General features: G+C 40.3%; 2 protein-coding genes across 2 annotated transcripts; one reads left to right on the plus strand and one right to left on the minus strand.

Moving 5' to 3' along the window:
- Positions 1-4,986: 4,986 nt before the first annotated feature.
- Positions 4,987-6,758, plus strand: LOC113153405 (retinol dehydrogenase 10-B-like). The gene is made up of 5 exons (XM_026347018.1): positions 4,987-5,436; positions 5,938-6,036; positions 6,125-6,270; positions 6,364-6,495; positions 6,638-6,758. Exons 1-5 carry the CDS (start codon positions 4,987-4,989, stop codon positions 6,756-6,758), a joined length of 948 nt encoding a protein of 315 aa, XP_026202803.1.
- A 170-nt stretch (positions 6,759-6,928) lies between these two features.
- cse1l (CSE1 chromosome segregation 1-like (yeast)) lies at positions 6,929-16,840 on the minus strand. Its single transcript, XM_026349513.1, has 25 exons — positions 16,740-16,840; positions 15,873-15,981; positions 15,637-15,779; positions 14,949-15,050; positions 14,700-14,845; positions 14,504-14,594; positions 14,241-14,348; positions 13,734-13,826; positions 13,472-13,639; positions 13,255-13,384; positions 13,049-13,114; positions 11,245-11,447; positions 11,051-11,135; positions 10,784-10,845; positions 10,553-10,689; positions 10,108-10,211; positions 9,886-9,983; positions 9,630-9,780; positions 9,318-9,526; positions 9,057-9,154; positions 8,886-8,971; positions 8,682-8,763; positions 8,170-8,316; positions 7,784-8,015; positions 6,929-7,622 (listed from the first exon to the last, which is right to left on the minus strand). The coding sequence occupies exons 2-25, from the start codon at positions 15,955-15,957 to the stop codon at positions 7,533-7,535; spliced, it is 2,916 nt and encodes a 971-aa protein (XP_026205298.1). The 5' UTR covers positions 15,958-15,981; positions 16,740-16,840; the 3' UTR covers positions 6,929-7,532.
- Positions 16,841-16,934: the final 94 nt, after the last annotated feature.

A 16,934-nucleotide genomic window follows, 5' to 3' on the forward strand; every position in this document is an offset into this window, starting at 1 on the left:
ACATTTATTCCTATGTAATGGTCTTGGTCTCTTGTCATAAGTGTGACATCATGAAGAAGTACATGTTTTAGTCTGTGGTTCATGTCATGCACAGAATACGTTTCACTCAGAGAGACACTGTGAGGCTGCATCCACTGATTTCCTTTTTGTTCCCATTGTGCCCTGCTGCTGGCAAGAGAGAGCACCTTAACACGATAATTATTTTTACTATGAGCGGAGAAAAAAAAACAGATTATTTTTGTTTGTTTGCTCAATTTGTTTGTCTCTAAATGTCTGTGTGTGTCCCTCAGATTGATATAATCAGAGTTCCTTTGTGAATCTGGAAAAAATGTTAAAGTCTAGTGTTATTTCAAAACTTTCCTAAAGGTGTTTCAGAGCCGTTGTTCTTCTTCTTGTAGCTGATAAAATTCACTTCTGAGCACCACTATCGCTGGAATAACAGCACTGAAATTTAAATGTTGACCTTCCAGTTTTGTTGGAGTGTGACTCTTCATGTATAACTACTAGAAAATGACAAAAACACACATTTATTGTACAAGAATCCAAATAATTTATATTTTTAAGATATTTTCTAAAAGAATGGACAAAATATATTGTGCTAATCTGATAGTTTTGCATTTTAGTACACGGTATGTACTGCATTATTTTGATGGAGTTGCATTTATTATTAGACAATATACTATAATAGATACATATTGTTTGCTATAATGTCTCATTGTAAATGTCGGTCCATGTATCCTTTGTGCAATGTGAAGAACCAAAGAACTGTTCTTTCTGGAAACACATAGAGATTATGTAGGTTTTACTGTTTTATCTCAAAATGTTAGAAAAGTAATCATTCCTTTTCTACACAGCAGACTCGGACATATTTCAGGGAGCCATACTTGCTCATTCGGTACAAACAGATAAGCTGGACAGTGCACAGATGTGAGGACTGGCTGGAAAATGGAGCGGGAACACAGCACTTTATTTTACATCCTATTTTGGAAGCTAATTCGATCATTCACACGCTGTGGATCTGGGCAAGTGGTTCATTTTCACATATCCAAAACATCATGCTAATGAGTTTACATGAGATGCTCTTAGAAACAAAAAGCCACCCTGCAGGTACGTACAGCTCTGCACGCAGACACACAGCAGCATGGAGGTACGCTGTGTGACTGTCGCTCACTTTAGTTCAACCAAATATCCTGCATCTTGCTTTTATGTCTGCACCTGACTTGGAACATACGATCAGTCTGGGTGTTGATGATCTGGTGCTCTCATGCTCATGCATTGTTACATTAATCATGCAAGTTGGTTTTATAACATTGCTGACTTTACAGGATATCGTGCGAGCATGCTGCAAACTATCTCTTTTTAGTGGGGAAACCTAAAAACTAGAAGTATTTACTCTGTATAGTTGTTTGCAATCATTAGACATAATAAGTTAGATCTTTCTGTGCCTTTGCTTTTAAGAAACGCCTGTTAATGGAAAAATAACAATTAAACAAACTATATAACAAGTAAACACATGGGGAACTCCGTCACCATGTGGTCAGAGTCACACACTAGCTCACCACAGCCCTCTCTCCGGTGTGTTTCTTGTGCATATGCCGTTGAAAGCATCGTGTATTTTACATGAAAAAGGCCCAATCCATAAAAACAAACAGGTGCAGACTCACTCGATGGAGTGAACGACGACTGTTTCCATGGTGATGGCCGAGACCGGATGGCTCACATTTCCTACGAGCACGACGCCTAATTTGCAGAGATTGAGTTCTTAAACACTTCTTAGAGACCGAGCAGTGTTTACATAATGTTCCTGCATTCGTTCATTCATCTCAGATGTTCCCTCCTCACATGTGGCTTCCACCTGCTGAAGCCTGAGTTATCGAAGAGAAGGTGTAAATAGAAAACTAGATTTTGAGCCTCATCCCGTTAGTGTATCTTTTTCCTTCTATAGAAAAAACCCTTTGCAGCAATTTACAAATTAGGAGAGCCCCGAGCACAGAAATGTGCGTCTGAAAGTAAGGTGCTGTTGCTGCGATGTGTATGTTTACTTCAGCGACTTACTCCTGCAGAGGGAGGGAGTGTGAAATGTGAATGGAGTAGGAGCCAGCAGTATGTGACAGACAGAGCAGTGCTGCAAAGCTGTCAGCCTGATTACAACTGGCATCCTTAATGATCGCTGTTTGACCTCGTGTCCAACTTCACCCCAAATAACTCCTAACACAGACGAGACTGCCCTTCAAAACATCGTTCGCGAGATCTCTCAGCTCCTCGTTTGCCCTTTTCGGAGGGTGAAGTGTTTCTCAGGCACAGACGACCACCATGACATTCTGTCAATTAACCAGTGAGATTAGGCTCATCATGATCTTTTCCATTTCAAGGCTTTTGCACAATGACAGTGCAAAAAAAAAAAATGGCAGCTGGTTTGAGGGATCCTTTTGAGGATGTGTTCGTTTGTGTGATTCTATAAATAACATCCTGGGCATGCAGAGGGAGGGACCGGGCCAGCAGGAGAGGCTCAGTTACAGCAACGTCTTTGGTCAGATAGTGTCCTAAAGTCCTGAAGAACAAACTTTAAAACGAGAGGCTGGAAAAAATGGGGTCTATTGAGGCTTACAGAGAATGATTCAGTGGTTCGTGGCATTTGTTGTAGCCCAGCTCTTGACGCTGCATGGTGATGGGATAAAAATGCGTGTGTTACACAGTGAAGAGTGAAGATTCATTAACATTCATCACACAACAGTCAGACATGCAGTAAATACTGAAACATCTTTGGAATTGAGCCTCTCATTATAGCGGACTTACTCCTAAACAAGCCATAGTCTATAGAAGGGGTTACTGAATGTTAACAATGTCCTTATTACTTTTTCTATCTATGTTTTGTTTCTTTTCCTCTGAACTGCACTTTATGTTTCTGAATTAAAACCTAGTGAACATGCAAATTGAACTGTCAACACACAAAGGTGCATTTGGTTCGAACACAATTTCCAAAAGCACAAGTTATGAGAACAATATGCCACAAAACAGGTTCAAGCCAAGTACAGACACATCATTGAATTTTCAGATCTTTTCCCCCTTCTTCAGGGAATGAATCACCTCCGTTCAGCTCGCGTGGGTCTGTGTGTCGTCTAACCGTGTCTGGGAAAATATCTGTTTTGTAAAGTTTCTGACTTTGTACCAGTTGACTTTGTAAGATATTATCTTTGTGGTTTCCTGTTGTTCAACGCATGTAGCGCTATTAAAACCTTTGTCACACCGAATTTGTAAATATCATCTGAGAAGCTGTAGGAAGATGGTGAGCAGTTTTGAAGCAACTTTCTCCTTTTACTGACTGACGCTTAATAAAAGACATTAATCCAGTGTTGGTGCCATGAGCCTCACTTTACCAACAGTTTCTGATAAAATCACTGAATTTCTGACAACAGGACAATGACACATCGGAGCAAATAGCCGAGATTGTGCAATGGCTGTGGCTGTGGTTTAGAGATTGAGACTGCATCATCATTTAGACAACAGCACCCTCCAGTGTTATGTTCTTTAAATAAAAAAAGGATTCAGACAGTGGATGAGGTTCACTGTGTGGACTCAGCAAAATACAAGAGTAAAATAAAACATTCAGTTTGTAGTTTGGATCAGGTCTATAAGGCTACCAGCAATGGTTACTTTCATTATTACTAATCCCTACAATGATTCTTGATTCATATCTTAGTTGCCATGTGAAACACAGTCAATGCAAGTCACAACTTCAGGCTTTTCCCAAGACACAAACAATCCACCAGAGATAATCCTTCTGCAGCAAACAACTCTCTAAAGCCCTGGATCATATGTACAGTAAAATGTTTTAAAATGGTATAATAAGATTTAAAATTCAACCATTTTAAACTATTATTTCTTATCTGTGTGACCCTCCCGTCACTGATTCACTCTCTTTGACTGACCCTAATAATAGTTATTAAATATTTTATATAGTTAATAATTAATAGGTACTTTAGTGTCAGTGTTCTATTGTTTGATGGTATTTTATACTTCTTTCATGCAGTTTTTAGGTGTGACACTGTAAGATCTGTGCAGGGACAGAAGATGACTCTGACACATTTACAGTGATGTTTATTAATGTGCTATGTCCCCATGTCAAATTAAAGTCCAGTAAAGTAAAATAAAGTAAAAGAAGAAGATTGCTGCATGTTAGAGAGCTGTGGGCCCATGCTAAGAAGGTTATCTCCTTAACATTTTCCTCATTAATCTCCCTCACATTATGGATCAGGAATAACTCACTCTAACAGATGAAAAGAATGTCGACGTAAGAGGTGACCAGTGACGGATTAAAAAAACTGAAAATATACATACTTGTGTAAAACTGTGGTCAGCTGGGACTTACATAAATCAGACATAGCTTTATAGTTTCATAGTTTTTTACACTTCAACATATGGCTGCTGCAAAACGTGGTGAATTTGCAGAGAATCCGGTTCATCTATTATCTGGAAATACTGTGTGTTGCATGTTTTTATATGGTATGCTCAGGAAATATCATTTTAAATGGATCAATCTACAATAAATAATCCATAATGACAAAGAGTAAACAAGTTTTTTACTTTATCATTCTGGATGACCCAGTGCAGACTGATGTGTGTGGGTTATGTGTAGATTTATGGGACAAAATATATCAAATTTCAACTAAATCTAGCAAACAGTAAAGTGTGCAGTCAGAGGGGGGGGACAGTCTTAATACTTTCTGAAGGGTCTCTGTGTCTCTCAGCTTGATGATGTAACACACAGTGTTGTGTTCAGAGTATTATCTTAATCCCTGCCTCGGTTAGACTCGGTCACTCGTCACTAATGAGTTATGAATGTGAAAGGGTTACTCTGTCATCACGCAAAAAGCCTTTTTATTGGACGCCACCGTCCCTGATCCGGCACATGAAGTCCACATAAAGCCGCCTTCCAGCCCAGCATCGTGCAGACACGACAAACCACCACTTCTGGAGTCGAGCATCATGATTTTTCTAATGGACCTGTTGCTGATGCTGGTCGATCTCACCTACTCCATCCTGAACGCCGTCGTCCAGACTTTCATCCAGCCGAGACTCAAGTGCATTGACGGGGAGATATGTCTGATAACCGGGGCCGGCGGGGCACTGGGTCGCCTGTTCGCCCTGGAGTTTGCCAAAGAAGGAGCGAGTTTGGTGCTTTGGGACTGCAACGAGGCTGCAAACGAGAAGACGGCAGAGCTGGCGCGGGAGCTGGGAGTCCGGGTACACACGTACACGGTGGACTTGTCCAAGCGCCGGGACATCTATGAGGCGGCGGACACCGTGAGAGCGGAGGTCGGGGATGTCTCCATCCTGGTTAACAACGCAGGCGTGGTCGCCGGCCGGAGGCTGCTGGACTGTCCTGACGAGCTCCTGGAGAGGACGCTGCTGGTGAACTGCCATGCGCTGTTTTGGGTAAGACTTTGCGCACGGAGCCTTTACGCACACGAACACCTGTGAAAAACTTTTGCTGTGTGTGTGCCGATGTACGAGTCTGACATGATAATGATATAAATCCTGTCCAGCAACATCACAGCAAAGTTAACATGAGCTTACTTAAAATAAAATAAGATCAAATAAAATAACTCCTCTAAATGAGCCCATATTCAAATCTCAGAAGAAGAATGACTCTTTGCTGGTGGACCCCGCTTTAAGCAAACAGCCAGTTTATCAAAGTTCATTTTGATAAAAGACCTCTCATCGACACATGGCTTACAGAGTAGGTTCCAGTTAATAAAATGAACAGACTTTAAAGGGCAGTGCTGTGGCTCTGAGCTGCCTGTGGACAATCCATCTTTGCCTGTGCTCATGTTGTTGTGAAGAGAGTCATGGTAAGAATTTGTTGTTATTAATTAGGACACTGCTTCTATGTTTATTAAATAAAACTAAAATCATCTTTCTAAACTCACCTAATAGATGACAAAGGCCTTCCTGCCCCAGATGAAAACAAAGAACCACGGTCACATTGTTACCGTTGCCAGTGCTCTTGGACTATTCAGTACTGCATGTGTGGAGGTAAAGCGCTTCATAGTTCATCCATTCAACCACAAACTGAATAAATACTAGAACAATGAATTATAAACTGATGCATTTTCTCCTCGAGGATTACTGTGCCAGTAAATTTGCAGCTGTTGGTTTCCACGAGTCACTGACGCATGAGTTGAGAGCAGAGGACTTGGATGGCATCAAAAGTACTTTAGTCTGCCCTTACATTGTGGACACAGGGATGTTTGCAGGCTGTGAAATTAGGTGAGACACCACCATCCATGCTCTCGTCTTTATGACTACTAACACTGAAAAGCTGGATGCTTCATTCTCCACTTCTTGTTTGACATTTTCCAGAAAGGAACTCAGGAGTCTAATACCGCCTCTGCAGCCGCTCTACACTGTGCAGCAGTCCATGAAAGCCATTTTAACTGAACAACAAATGATCTGCATCCCTCGCCTTATGTACATCCCCTTTCTAGCAAGAGCGTAAGTTATTAATCTGGTTATATATCAAACAACACCTACGGTAAACAGCTGTTATACCTGTAAGTGGAATGACATTATGTATGAGAGAGAACCTGCTTCGATGTACCGGGGCCGACACATTTAACCAATTTTTCATCTCTAGATTACTACCTTGGGAGGCAAACGTGGCAACATACAACTTCACAGGAGGTGACAAATGCATGCTACCCTTCATCAAGAATGTTGAAATGAGGAACGGCAACGGCCATGTCAAACCTTCCTAAATTACGGTTTTACAACCTTGTAAATAATAAATAAATAAATCGACCGATACAGACACCAGAGACTAATACTGTACATTCTTAAACCATGAATTTTCCTCTGTGACCAATAGCACTTAATAAACGACAGCAACACGTCTCATTATACAATAGAAAAGCCGAAGGAAGTTAAATTGTAGCCGATTTATACAAGTGCCTCTTTTTATTCACATTAACAAACAGTGCAGAAACAAAGACTAGACATGAATAGATCTACAGGAAACATGCAACAGAAAAATATTAAGCATTATGTTTGAGCCACAGACTACAGTCTCCACAACTGTAAACAGGAATTCAAACATACAGGAAAAGCGCTAAAGAAATCCCTCCCATATGATTCAGATGTTCAGTGTTCCACAATACTGTTCACGTTTACCTCCGCTCTTGCTGCTGCTGTTGTTGAAATAAACTGGAAATTTGATCAGAACTTGATATCCAAATCTGTGTTAGCCTTTGCCACACAGCACACCAAGGGTCCAAACACAAAACAGTTATTCAGTTATGTCAACTTTTGGTCATGTCTTTAAAAACCCTTAAAAAACACATCCGTCAGAGAACACACCGTAAATTCAGGCAAAATGATCATTTCTCTGGCAAAATCACCATTAACTGTCAAGTCAAACCAAATAAACTTGTAGAGACAAGTTGAGCTGAAGCTGGTCTGTGACCCACGGCCACAGGGGCTACTCCTGCAGTGTATTGTGGTCTCCTTATGATGTTAACACCGTCACCTCAGTTTCAAACCAACTGCACAGTGGCAGCCTGTAAATAGCTCTGCAGGAACTGGAGGGCTTCTGCATTCAGACTAGTGCTCAACATCGAAGGAACCTGAATTTTATAAAGTGCAGAAAAGAAGAAAGAATTACTGATTTGCTTCCTCTTAACAGCTCTTTGTGCCACACACAGGTACACAGTGAACTTATTAAAACAGCCACAGAACATTTGTTTATTCATAAGGAACTAAACAGTTCCTGTGTGTCTAAACATACCCTTCCTGGACAGGCTGTAGAAAGCTTGTGGAGTGACTGTGCCAGCAAGATCTTGGGATTCCCAACAGCATCACCAATTGGGTCGTGCTCCTTCTTTCCAGCGAAGGCCAGCTGTGAGAAGGCCGTCTGGTAGCCTGGAGTGTCTTCAATATCAATGAAGTGCTCATCATCAGGGATGCTGTCATCTTCTGGCAACTCGAACAGACCAATGAGGGCCTGGAGTAGTGGAGTCCTGAACAGACGCATTAAAACCCAAACGAATGTCTTTTAGTTTTACTCAAAACAATGTGCGTGTAAGAAAAATATTTGTCATTGACGGTTTGCTTTTTCAGAACCCTGAACTGTTCTTAAAGAACAACTGTGTTTCCTTAAATCCAGTTTCTTACCAGAGTTTGGTGTACTCTGTGTCCATCATTGCAGGACACTCAGTAAGGATTTTTGTAATACCAACAGCACAGATCTTCTTCTCAACTGCTCCAGACACCTTCTGAACCTCTGGAATAACAATTTTCTCCAACACCATACCAAACATTCTGCAATACAAGACAAATGTATTTTACCTCTCATTATCTGCATATTTAAAAACAATTAGGCAATTACTCACAATAAGTATGCATATATACACACACACCACCTTCCAGTAAACAGAATTTTAAATACAGTCTCAAAACTATCTCCCTCACCGATTTGAATTATAACTTTGTGTGTTCACCACTGAGAATCTGAGTTTTCCACATCCCCTAATAATCTTCACAAAGACAGTAAACTTATAAATCGTTTCTGCTTCAAGATTAATAGATCCTATGTTCCTATTAACTACTTGTTGCAGTGAAGACCTGCAGTCAGACGTGTGTAATTCCTGTCAGCGTATTGTAGTTTACTTTGAAAATACACTTACTTTGGCTGGATGCTGTCAAAAATCTCCTGAAGTGCAATAGCCCCGTATTTGACACAATACAAGTTGATGAACACCAAGAAACCTGAGAGGAAAATCAATGAAATCTTTACCGTTAATAAACTCATAGTTAATATTAAAACTGACTATACACATGTTAAAAGGGTACGTGTTAATAGGGCTAAACTGTGAGATAATGATACTAACTCTTGATGAATTTGGTGGTTTTGGAGCTTTGGAGCCTCTGGAAGAGCAAAATGAAGATCTGTTTCCTGTACTGAGTGATTGATTCTCTGACAAAGGCAAAACAGAGCCTGTTAATATTACATGTCAATTTTACCAGGTTCATTACTGAGAAAACAGCTACAGTCTACTTACGGCGGCATGTGCTCTATGATGCTGTTGAGAAGGTAAAAACCTTGGTGGTCATTGGCCTTAGACGCAATAAGCTTCTGGAAAACTCCAAGCAAACCCGGCTAAGGAGTAAAAGATGGGAAATCAGTGTGAATGTAGTTTAATAAACAGTGGAGATGTCTCTATTCATAAAAAAACTAAAAACAGCAAAAAAAAAAAAAAAAAAAATCACAGTGTAAATTATAGTGTTGAAATGCAGACCAGCAGATCACGGCCATCACTTACTATTTTATCTGCAGCAGAGCCAGCAATAGTGGCCCCTCCCTTCTCCAGGTAAGCCTGAAGCAGGCGCACCAGAGGGGGGATGTTTCCTGTTCGCTCCCAAAGCACCGGCTGCAGCAGGTGAGGAAATAAAGCCATGTAGGAAGACGGAATAGAGTTGGAGTGGATCTCTAGCAGGAGAGACATCACCTGAAACACGTATGGAAGAAACTCTGTAACAGACAAAAAGAAGATGATGAGTTGAGCTACTTCTGATCAGCCACCAGCTGCGTTTATCATAAGCATGAAGATTAATAAGCTTTATAGTTAAATGACCCTGGACATCGTTCTGGAGGATCTCCGTGAAGACAGGAAAGAGGGCTTCCTCAAAGCTGCCGACAGTAGTGGGGTTGGACTTGCAGGTGATCCGCACCGACAAGCACAAGGACTCGAACAGGTAGTGGTTAAAGTGAGGTTTGCTGGGATTCTGAAAATGAGCAGCAGATTTCAGTAAAGCTGAAATGTGCATCTCCTAAACAGGCATCTTTCTACATACACACGTATCCATTAATGATTACAAGGTGTGTGTTACCTTGCTGACTAAGAGGAGCTTATGAGTGAGCTGACCAATCAAAGTGGGGATGTAGGGAACAATGGCTTCCTGCAGCAGGGAGAAGCTGCGCATGATGGCTTTAAAAATGAAAATGGAAGAAAATAGAAAACCAAGACAAGATGAAGCTGAGTAAAATAACCGAGTTATTTGAGAATTAACACTGAGGACTGTTCATAGAGAACACATAAATGAATGGTTTACCTTTCATAATGTATTCATTCTCTGCAGAACCAGGAAGATCTAGTGCCTTGAACAAATTGTTGAGCAGCTGTTCAGTAAAAGGTGCCATCTCTACAGGCGTGATACTGAGAAAGAGGATGATTGGCTACAGGTTATACATACATACATATATAGGTGGATGCTTATGTTTGAGCAGACCTTTTGTATGGCATTGTTTCATCTAAGCTGTCTAAAAGTTTTTGTAAAACAAATCACAATGCTGTTGTTGCAATGTTACAGGTGAAAACAATTAGACATTAATGGAAAAAGATGTAATTACGGCAATGGTGCCAATATCAACCCACTGTAATTACTGTTTTATATGTTTTGACAGAAGTAATGCTTGAGTTCAACTGGTGTTCTGGTTAATTAAAAAGATACAACAGTTATGATATAAACTTGTGTCCCTGTATTACTTGATACTTACAGTGTGGTGTTGTTGGGGCCTCTCATTGTGAAGAGCCTCTCCAAAGCATGGGCAGCGTAGGTGTGCTCCACTGTGCTCTCTGCCTGTAGATGAGATATCAGTAGTGGAACTGCCTGTAGCAGCTGCTCCTTAGGAAGCTAAAGGAAAGGGACAAAGAAGAAGACATCCTCTGATTTGCTCATGATTGCTGTTTAAAATTGAAAACATTGTGAATAAAGCAAAAGTTCATACCTGGCTTCTGAAGATCATAACATATTTGATGGCATCTGCCTTCAGCACTGGGAACTCATTAACTGCAATGATTCAAGTTCAGTGTTAATGTGTATGCACTAATACTGTAGATCCTGTTAAAGCTGCAGAATGATAGCACTTTACATTTAAAAACAATGACTTAAAGCAATAATCCACTTATGAATCAAACCTAACAGTCCACATGTTATAGGACAAGAAAAAAATGTGCACCTCTACAGCATATTGAGGCCTTAAATACACTCCTACCATTGGCTGATTTTAAGTCCGGAAGAATGTGGTTCACAAAGAACTCAGTCAGATTCACCAACTCATTAGCTTGTGTTATTCCATGCTAGAGAGGGACAAAAAGACAAGATTTACGTGCTGAGCTAATTACACCAACAATATATATCAAACAGCTTGTATACATGCACAGAATCACCAGTTACAATCAACCACACCTTCTGTGTCTGGGCTTTAGACGCTAGTGATGTGACCAAATAGATGGCAGCGTCTTTGTGTTTCCAGTTCTCTCCAGGGTTCTTTGCGTATTCTGCCAGCATTGAACTCACATAGCCAGAAAAGATTGCTGTGACGGGGCCCTCAAAAAATTTACAAAGGCCTCTGACCAAGTCACATGCTGCCCTACGCCGAGTGTCGATGTCTGAGGAAAAAATGATGAAAAAAGGGTTAACACCTGGCAGCTAGTATATTCTGACTAGTCCAATCAAATGACTCAGAGAATAATTAAGCCTACAGGGTTTTCATCTACAGTTGCAAGAAAAAGTCTGTGAACCCTTTGGACTTAATAACTGGTTGACCCTTCTTCGGCAGCAATAACCTCAACCAAATGTTTCTAGAAGTTGCAGATCAGACCTGCACAGCAATCTGGAGTAATTTAGGACCACTCGTCTTCACAAAACTGTTTCAGTGTAGCAATATTCTTGGGATGTCTGGTGTGAATGGTTCTCTTAAGGTCATGCCACAGCATTTCAATCTGGTTGAGGTCAGGACTCTGACTGGGCCACTCCAGAAGGCGTATTTTGTTCTGTTGAAGCCATTCTTTTGTTGAATTACTTGTATGCTTTGGGTCATTGTCCTGTTGCATCACCCATCCTCTGTGGAGCTTCAGTTGGCGGACAGATGGTCTTACGTTTTGCTGCAAAATGTCTTGATAAACTCTGGAATTAATTTTTCCATCAATGACAACAATCTCTCCAGGCCCTGAGGCAGCAAAGCAGCCCCAAACCATGATGCTCCCGCTGCCATGTTTTATAGTGGAGATGAGGTTTTGATGTTGGTGTACTTTTTCTTCTTCACACATAGTGTTGTGTGTTTTTTCCAAACAACTCAATTTTGGTTTCATCTGCCCACAGAATATTTTGCCACTAGTGCTGTGGAACATCCAGGTGCTCTTTTGCAAACTTCAAACGTGCTGCAATATTTTTTTTAGACAGCAATGGCTTCCTCCATGGTGTCCTCCCATGTACTCCATTCTTGTTTAATGTTTTCCTTATTGTAGACGTGTCAACAAAAATGTTAGGATGTTCCAGAGATTTCTGTAAGTCTTTAGCTGACACTCAAGGATTCTTCTTTACCTCATTCAGCATTCTGTGCTGTGCTCCTGCAGTCATCTTTACTGGACGACCACGCCTAGGGAGTGTAGCAACAGTGCTGAACTTTCTCCATTTGTAGACAGCCTAACTTACCATGGATACATGAACATCAAGTCTTTTGGAGATACTTTTGTAACCCGTTTTCAGCTTCATGCAAGACAAAAATTCTTGATCGTAAGTCTTGTGAGAGTTTTTTTCTGCAAGTCATGGTTCACATCAAGCAGTGCTTCTTGAAACCAGTAAACCCAAAACTGGTGTGTGTTTTTAAAGGACAGGACATCTTTCAGCAACACATCCAAAATCATAACACCGATTGGACTCAAGGTTGGCTCACTCCTGGCTCCAATTGGCTCTTGGAGAAGTCATTAGGCTTGTTTACATGTTATGTTCAATAAAAACATATAATGTTTGTGTAGTATTATTTTAAGCAGACTGTGTTTTTCTATTGTTGTAACTTGACCAATTCATGCAAAACTCCACGTAATCCCAAAGGGTTCACATACTTTTTCTTGCAACTGTATCTTGCATGATAAGAGAGGAATCTAGCCTAGCTAACAACCAAAACAATCCAACTCGTAATGCAAGAAATGTATGTTTTTGTTAATTCGTGCATTAGAAGTGGAGATGAACAAGAATCTAAAATCTTTACCAGATCCCTCAAGATCCCTCCGGATGTATTCCTCAGAGTTGTCTTCAAAGGCCTCCTCATCTGCACCTAATTGGACATTAAAGGCCATCTGGTCAGTATCACCGATTACAGAAAAGCATGTTTGTGTCCAAGTTAGCATAACCCTAAATCAGCCTGCTGCCAATAACATGCAATAAGATGACTCAGAGTACAAAGCATTCACTTACTTCTGAACTCCATGTTTGGCACAATGACCTTCTCACAAATGCTAGTGAGTGTATTCTGGTCTTCAAACAGATGCTTATAGTGTGGCCTTTCACAGACTGAAGCCAAGAACTGGATAGCATTGCTCACAAGCTGCAACAAAAACAAGGTATACTGTTTGTAAGAGGAATGTGAATTTCAAAGACACTTAAACACACATAGAAGTATCAGGGCTCTCACCAGGTCATATTTGACTTCCTGGCCAGTAGAAACTAAAAGGTTCCAGATAGCAGTGACAAAGCGGGGAAGATAGGGCTGAAATTCTTCATCATACTTTTGAGCGTATAAAGCAGCATTATCACAGATCTGAGACTTCAGCAGTTCCAGGAGACCTGCTTCCTCCTCATCCTATGGAGTTGTAATAACATGCGCACAAACAAATGGTTAAAAACAAAAAATTGTTAAAAACATACCAAGTGTAAAGAAAAAAAAAACAACTCACATCTGTTTGTAGAAGTTTATTATCCAAAGTCAGTAGGCCGTGGAAATTGGTCATCCAGGTTTCCATGTTGTCCTCAAAAAACTCTGGGAGGTCCTGTGGAAGAAGAGTACAGTATAAAAGTTAGATGCAAATCTTTCACACCTAGGATTAAAGTGTATAAGAATTACAATCAATAAATGAAGTTACATCTGTTTCTGTACTTAAGTAACACCCTGATATTTACATGGAGGAAATTCAACACAATAATCTGAGAATACAACTGTATGATTGCCTTGCTATAGTTATATTTAATCACAATTTATTAAAATTACTACTACTGCAATCGTTTAATAGAAAATAAAATATGCTAAGAAATTCAAAAGTTAAATAAGAAATAAAGTTTTTACAATTAATTAAAAAAAAAGATAAGCAGCTGTTTTAATAATCAATTAGGTTGATAAGAGTAAAACACACACTGCTACTGCTCAATACAGCAAAGCCATTAAGTACAAAGCAAATTAAACAGACCTGAAAGTTAAGGCTGTAGAACAGTTTAGAGATGAGCGTGAGTGAAGAGAAGAGGACCTTCAAGGCATTCACATCTGTGGCATGAGTCTGACACAACTCAATAGTAGCCTACAGCAAAGAAGAGAGAAATTGAACTACAAATACTGTGTATTTAGTAGGACACAGTTGTACTGTGTACAACTGTTATAAGCATTGATTAGACAAAACAAACAGTTGTAACAGCTGGTTTATGTGTGGTAACTGAATTTAAAGTCATTACAAACCTTGAACAGCTCTGTCAAAGGTAGGGCAAATGTGTCCAGTACTAGTTTTATCTCTGACCAAAGCTCATTTGATTTGAACTCATGTCGGTACCTTGAAAAGAAGAAAAAAAAAGGGGGGGGAGGGCACAGAAAAGAATTTAACATTTTTATAAAAGCTTAATCATAAACATCTTCACCAATAAGTAGTGAGTGCTACCTCTTAAAGAGGGAATGTGCCGTACGCAGGACTCCGTTGATGATGTGGAAGTCTCCGCTTCTAAAGCGCGTGACCATCTCGGTTAGCAGGTCAGGCCATTTTTGAGGGAAGTCCTCCCTCCCTATGATGCTGATGGCATCACTCAACTGTAGAGATGCATAGGATGAACAGGGACTGGGTTCAGCATCCACACTAATCAAACTAGGATAGAGCAAATCCCTTGAGAAAATATGACCTGTGAGGATATACCTGTTTTTGAATCTGTTCGGGGCTGCTGAGCATCAAATTTACGATGTTTGCTTTGATTGCTGTTCTGTCTGCATCTGAGATTTTGTTTGGTTCATCTTCAACCTTTAGGAAAACAAATCACAAATATAGAATAATAAATTTAGTGCACTGGTCAACAATGGTTCTGTACACACTGTTTTATACTTTATATTCAGTTTGTCCCGTTCAGCAAGTGGGAAAAACTGCATGTATGATGTTGGCGAAGATTCTCAGTCATCCAGGTAAAGTTATCTGGATGTTGAGCCATGGCAACTGGACTTCCTTTGTGTTGTTAAAATGTTACACTACTCATCCAAGTAGCTTCTTCATTCAAGTAGCTTCTTCAGACTGAAGTAGTGAAATGTTTCACCTAAACAAGAAGGAGGTCCAGTTGCCATGACTCAACTTCCACATGCATGTATGATGGAACAATTCTGTCACCACAACCACAGGCTTAAAAAATATCACTGCAAGGAATCAACATTTAGAAAATGCACATGATCTGATTGAAATGGGGCTTAAATAGCAATAGTATTTCAATCAATAACAAAATGTTCAAAATGATGTCAAATCTATCAACTGTAGTCTGTTTCTATATAATCCTTGACATTATCTAGATACAGTTTAGGCTAGTTCAATAAAATGAAAGTGTGATGCTAGTGAGACTCACAATGCGCCAGTTTCTTTTGATGTAGTTCTTGAATGTAACAGCAGCACAGACACGGATCACGTTGTCCTGGGACTTCTCCAGCAAAGTGAGTAGTAACAAGGGGTAGTTCTGGTTTCCCTCCACAGATTCAAGAAACTTTTCAGCTAAGAGGAAATAATAGGTGGTGAAAACAATATACTACAGATGTTGCACTAACATGTACAACAAGTAATTTATGAGTTTTTAGGCTGTATTACCTGGACGTCTGACAGCCGGGTCAGGGTCCAGTGTTTTCCTAAGAAACTCTGTGAGGGTTTGTAGGTTAGCATCATTCAGCTCCATACTCGAAACTAAGGACCACGACACCTGAAAGTGAACGGGAGATGCTTACTGGCTTATCACATATACATTTATTCAATTGCTGAGATTTAATTCCAACGATGAGATATTAAAATATGCATACTGTTTACATACAATTCTAACGTGGTTTAAGTTCAATTAAATAACCAACTTAGATTTTCACTACTCTATGTAGCAAGTAAGCGCTATTCTTGACAACAAGTCTACATTTCCTCTGCTAGATTCACTCATTCATTCAATCACTCAGTCAGCCGATGATGTTAGCTTATTAGCAGCTAACCTATATATACTGTCCGAATCTGGCATTAGCTTAGTTGCAACCGCTAACTCCAGATCGGTCTGTGCACTCTTGCGTCTAAGCTAACAAGCTAGGTTGTCTAGTCTTCTGGAAGTTCAAATAAGCACATGGTAGTCAGGATATAGCATGAACTCTTTCGTATACAACGTTAAAGTATATTAACAAGAATGTTTCTACTGGTCAGTTGTTTCACACTAACAACATAATGACACAATATCATCTAAAGCGGCGTGGAAACCAGTTCCAGTGGATAGACTCATCCAACAGCCGGTCCCTTCATTTTCAGTCTGCTAATGTTAGCAGAAACGTTAGCTTGCTAATGTGTTTTGAGCTAACCATAAAGTTAGCTAGCGTTAGTTTCCGAACAGTCCACATTCCTCGCAAGGTATTTGACTACGCTCCAATTCACAAGTTTGGATGCCTAAATGCATAAGATGATAACTGTTTACGTAGCGAGGCATCTTACCGTTCAGTAAATTTCAGTCAGGGTGAGAAGGAGAGGCACTCCACAGTTCACAGTCGTGTCTCCGCACCAGCTTTCAAACGTCTGGGGCAAAAGGAACTGCGCGGTCACTATAGTGCGCAGGCGCAGATGTCAGGAGAAGGCTGTAGAACACGCCCCTTGTTTGGGCTGCAGCAGTAAACCTAGTTCAAATTAAAC

This window comes from Anabas testudineus, chromosome 5, assembly GCF_900324465.2.
Source record: "Anabas testudineus chromosome 5, fAnaTes1.2, whole genome shotgun sequence".
Taxonomy (NCBI): Eukaryota; Metazoa; Chordata; class Actinopteri; order Anabantiformes; family Anabantidae; genus Anabas; species Anabas testudineus.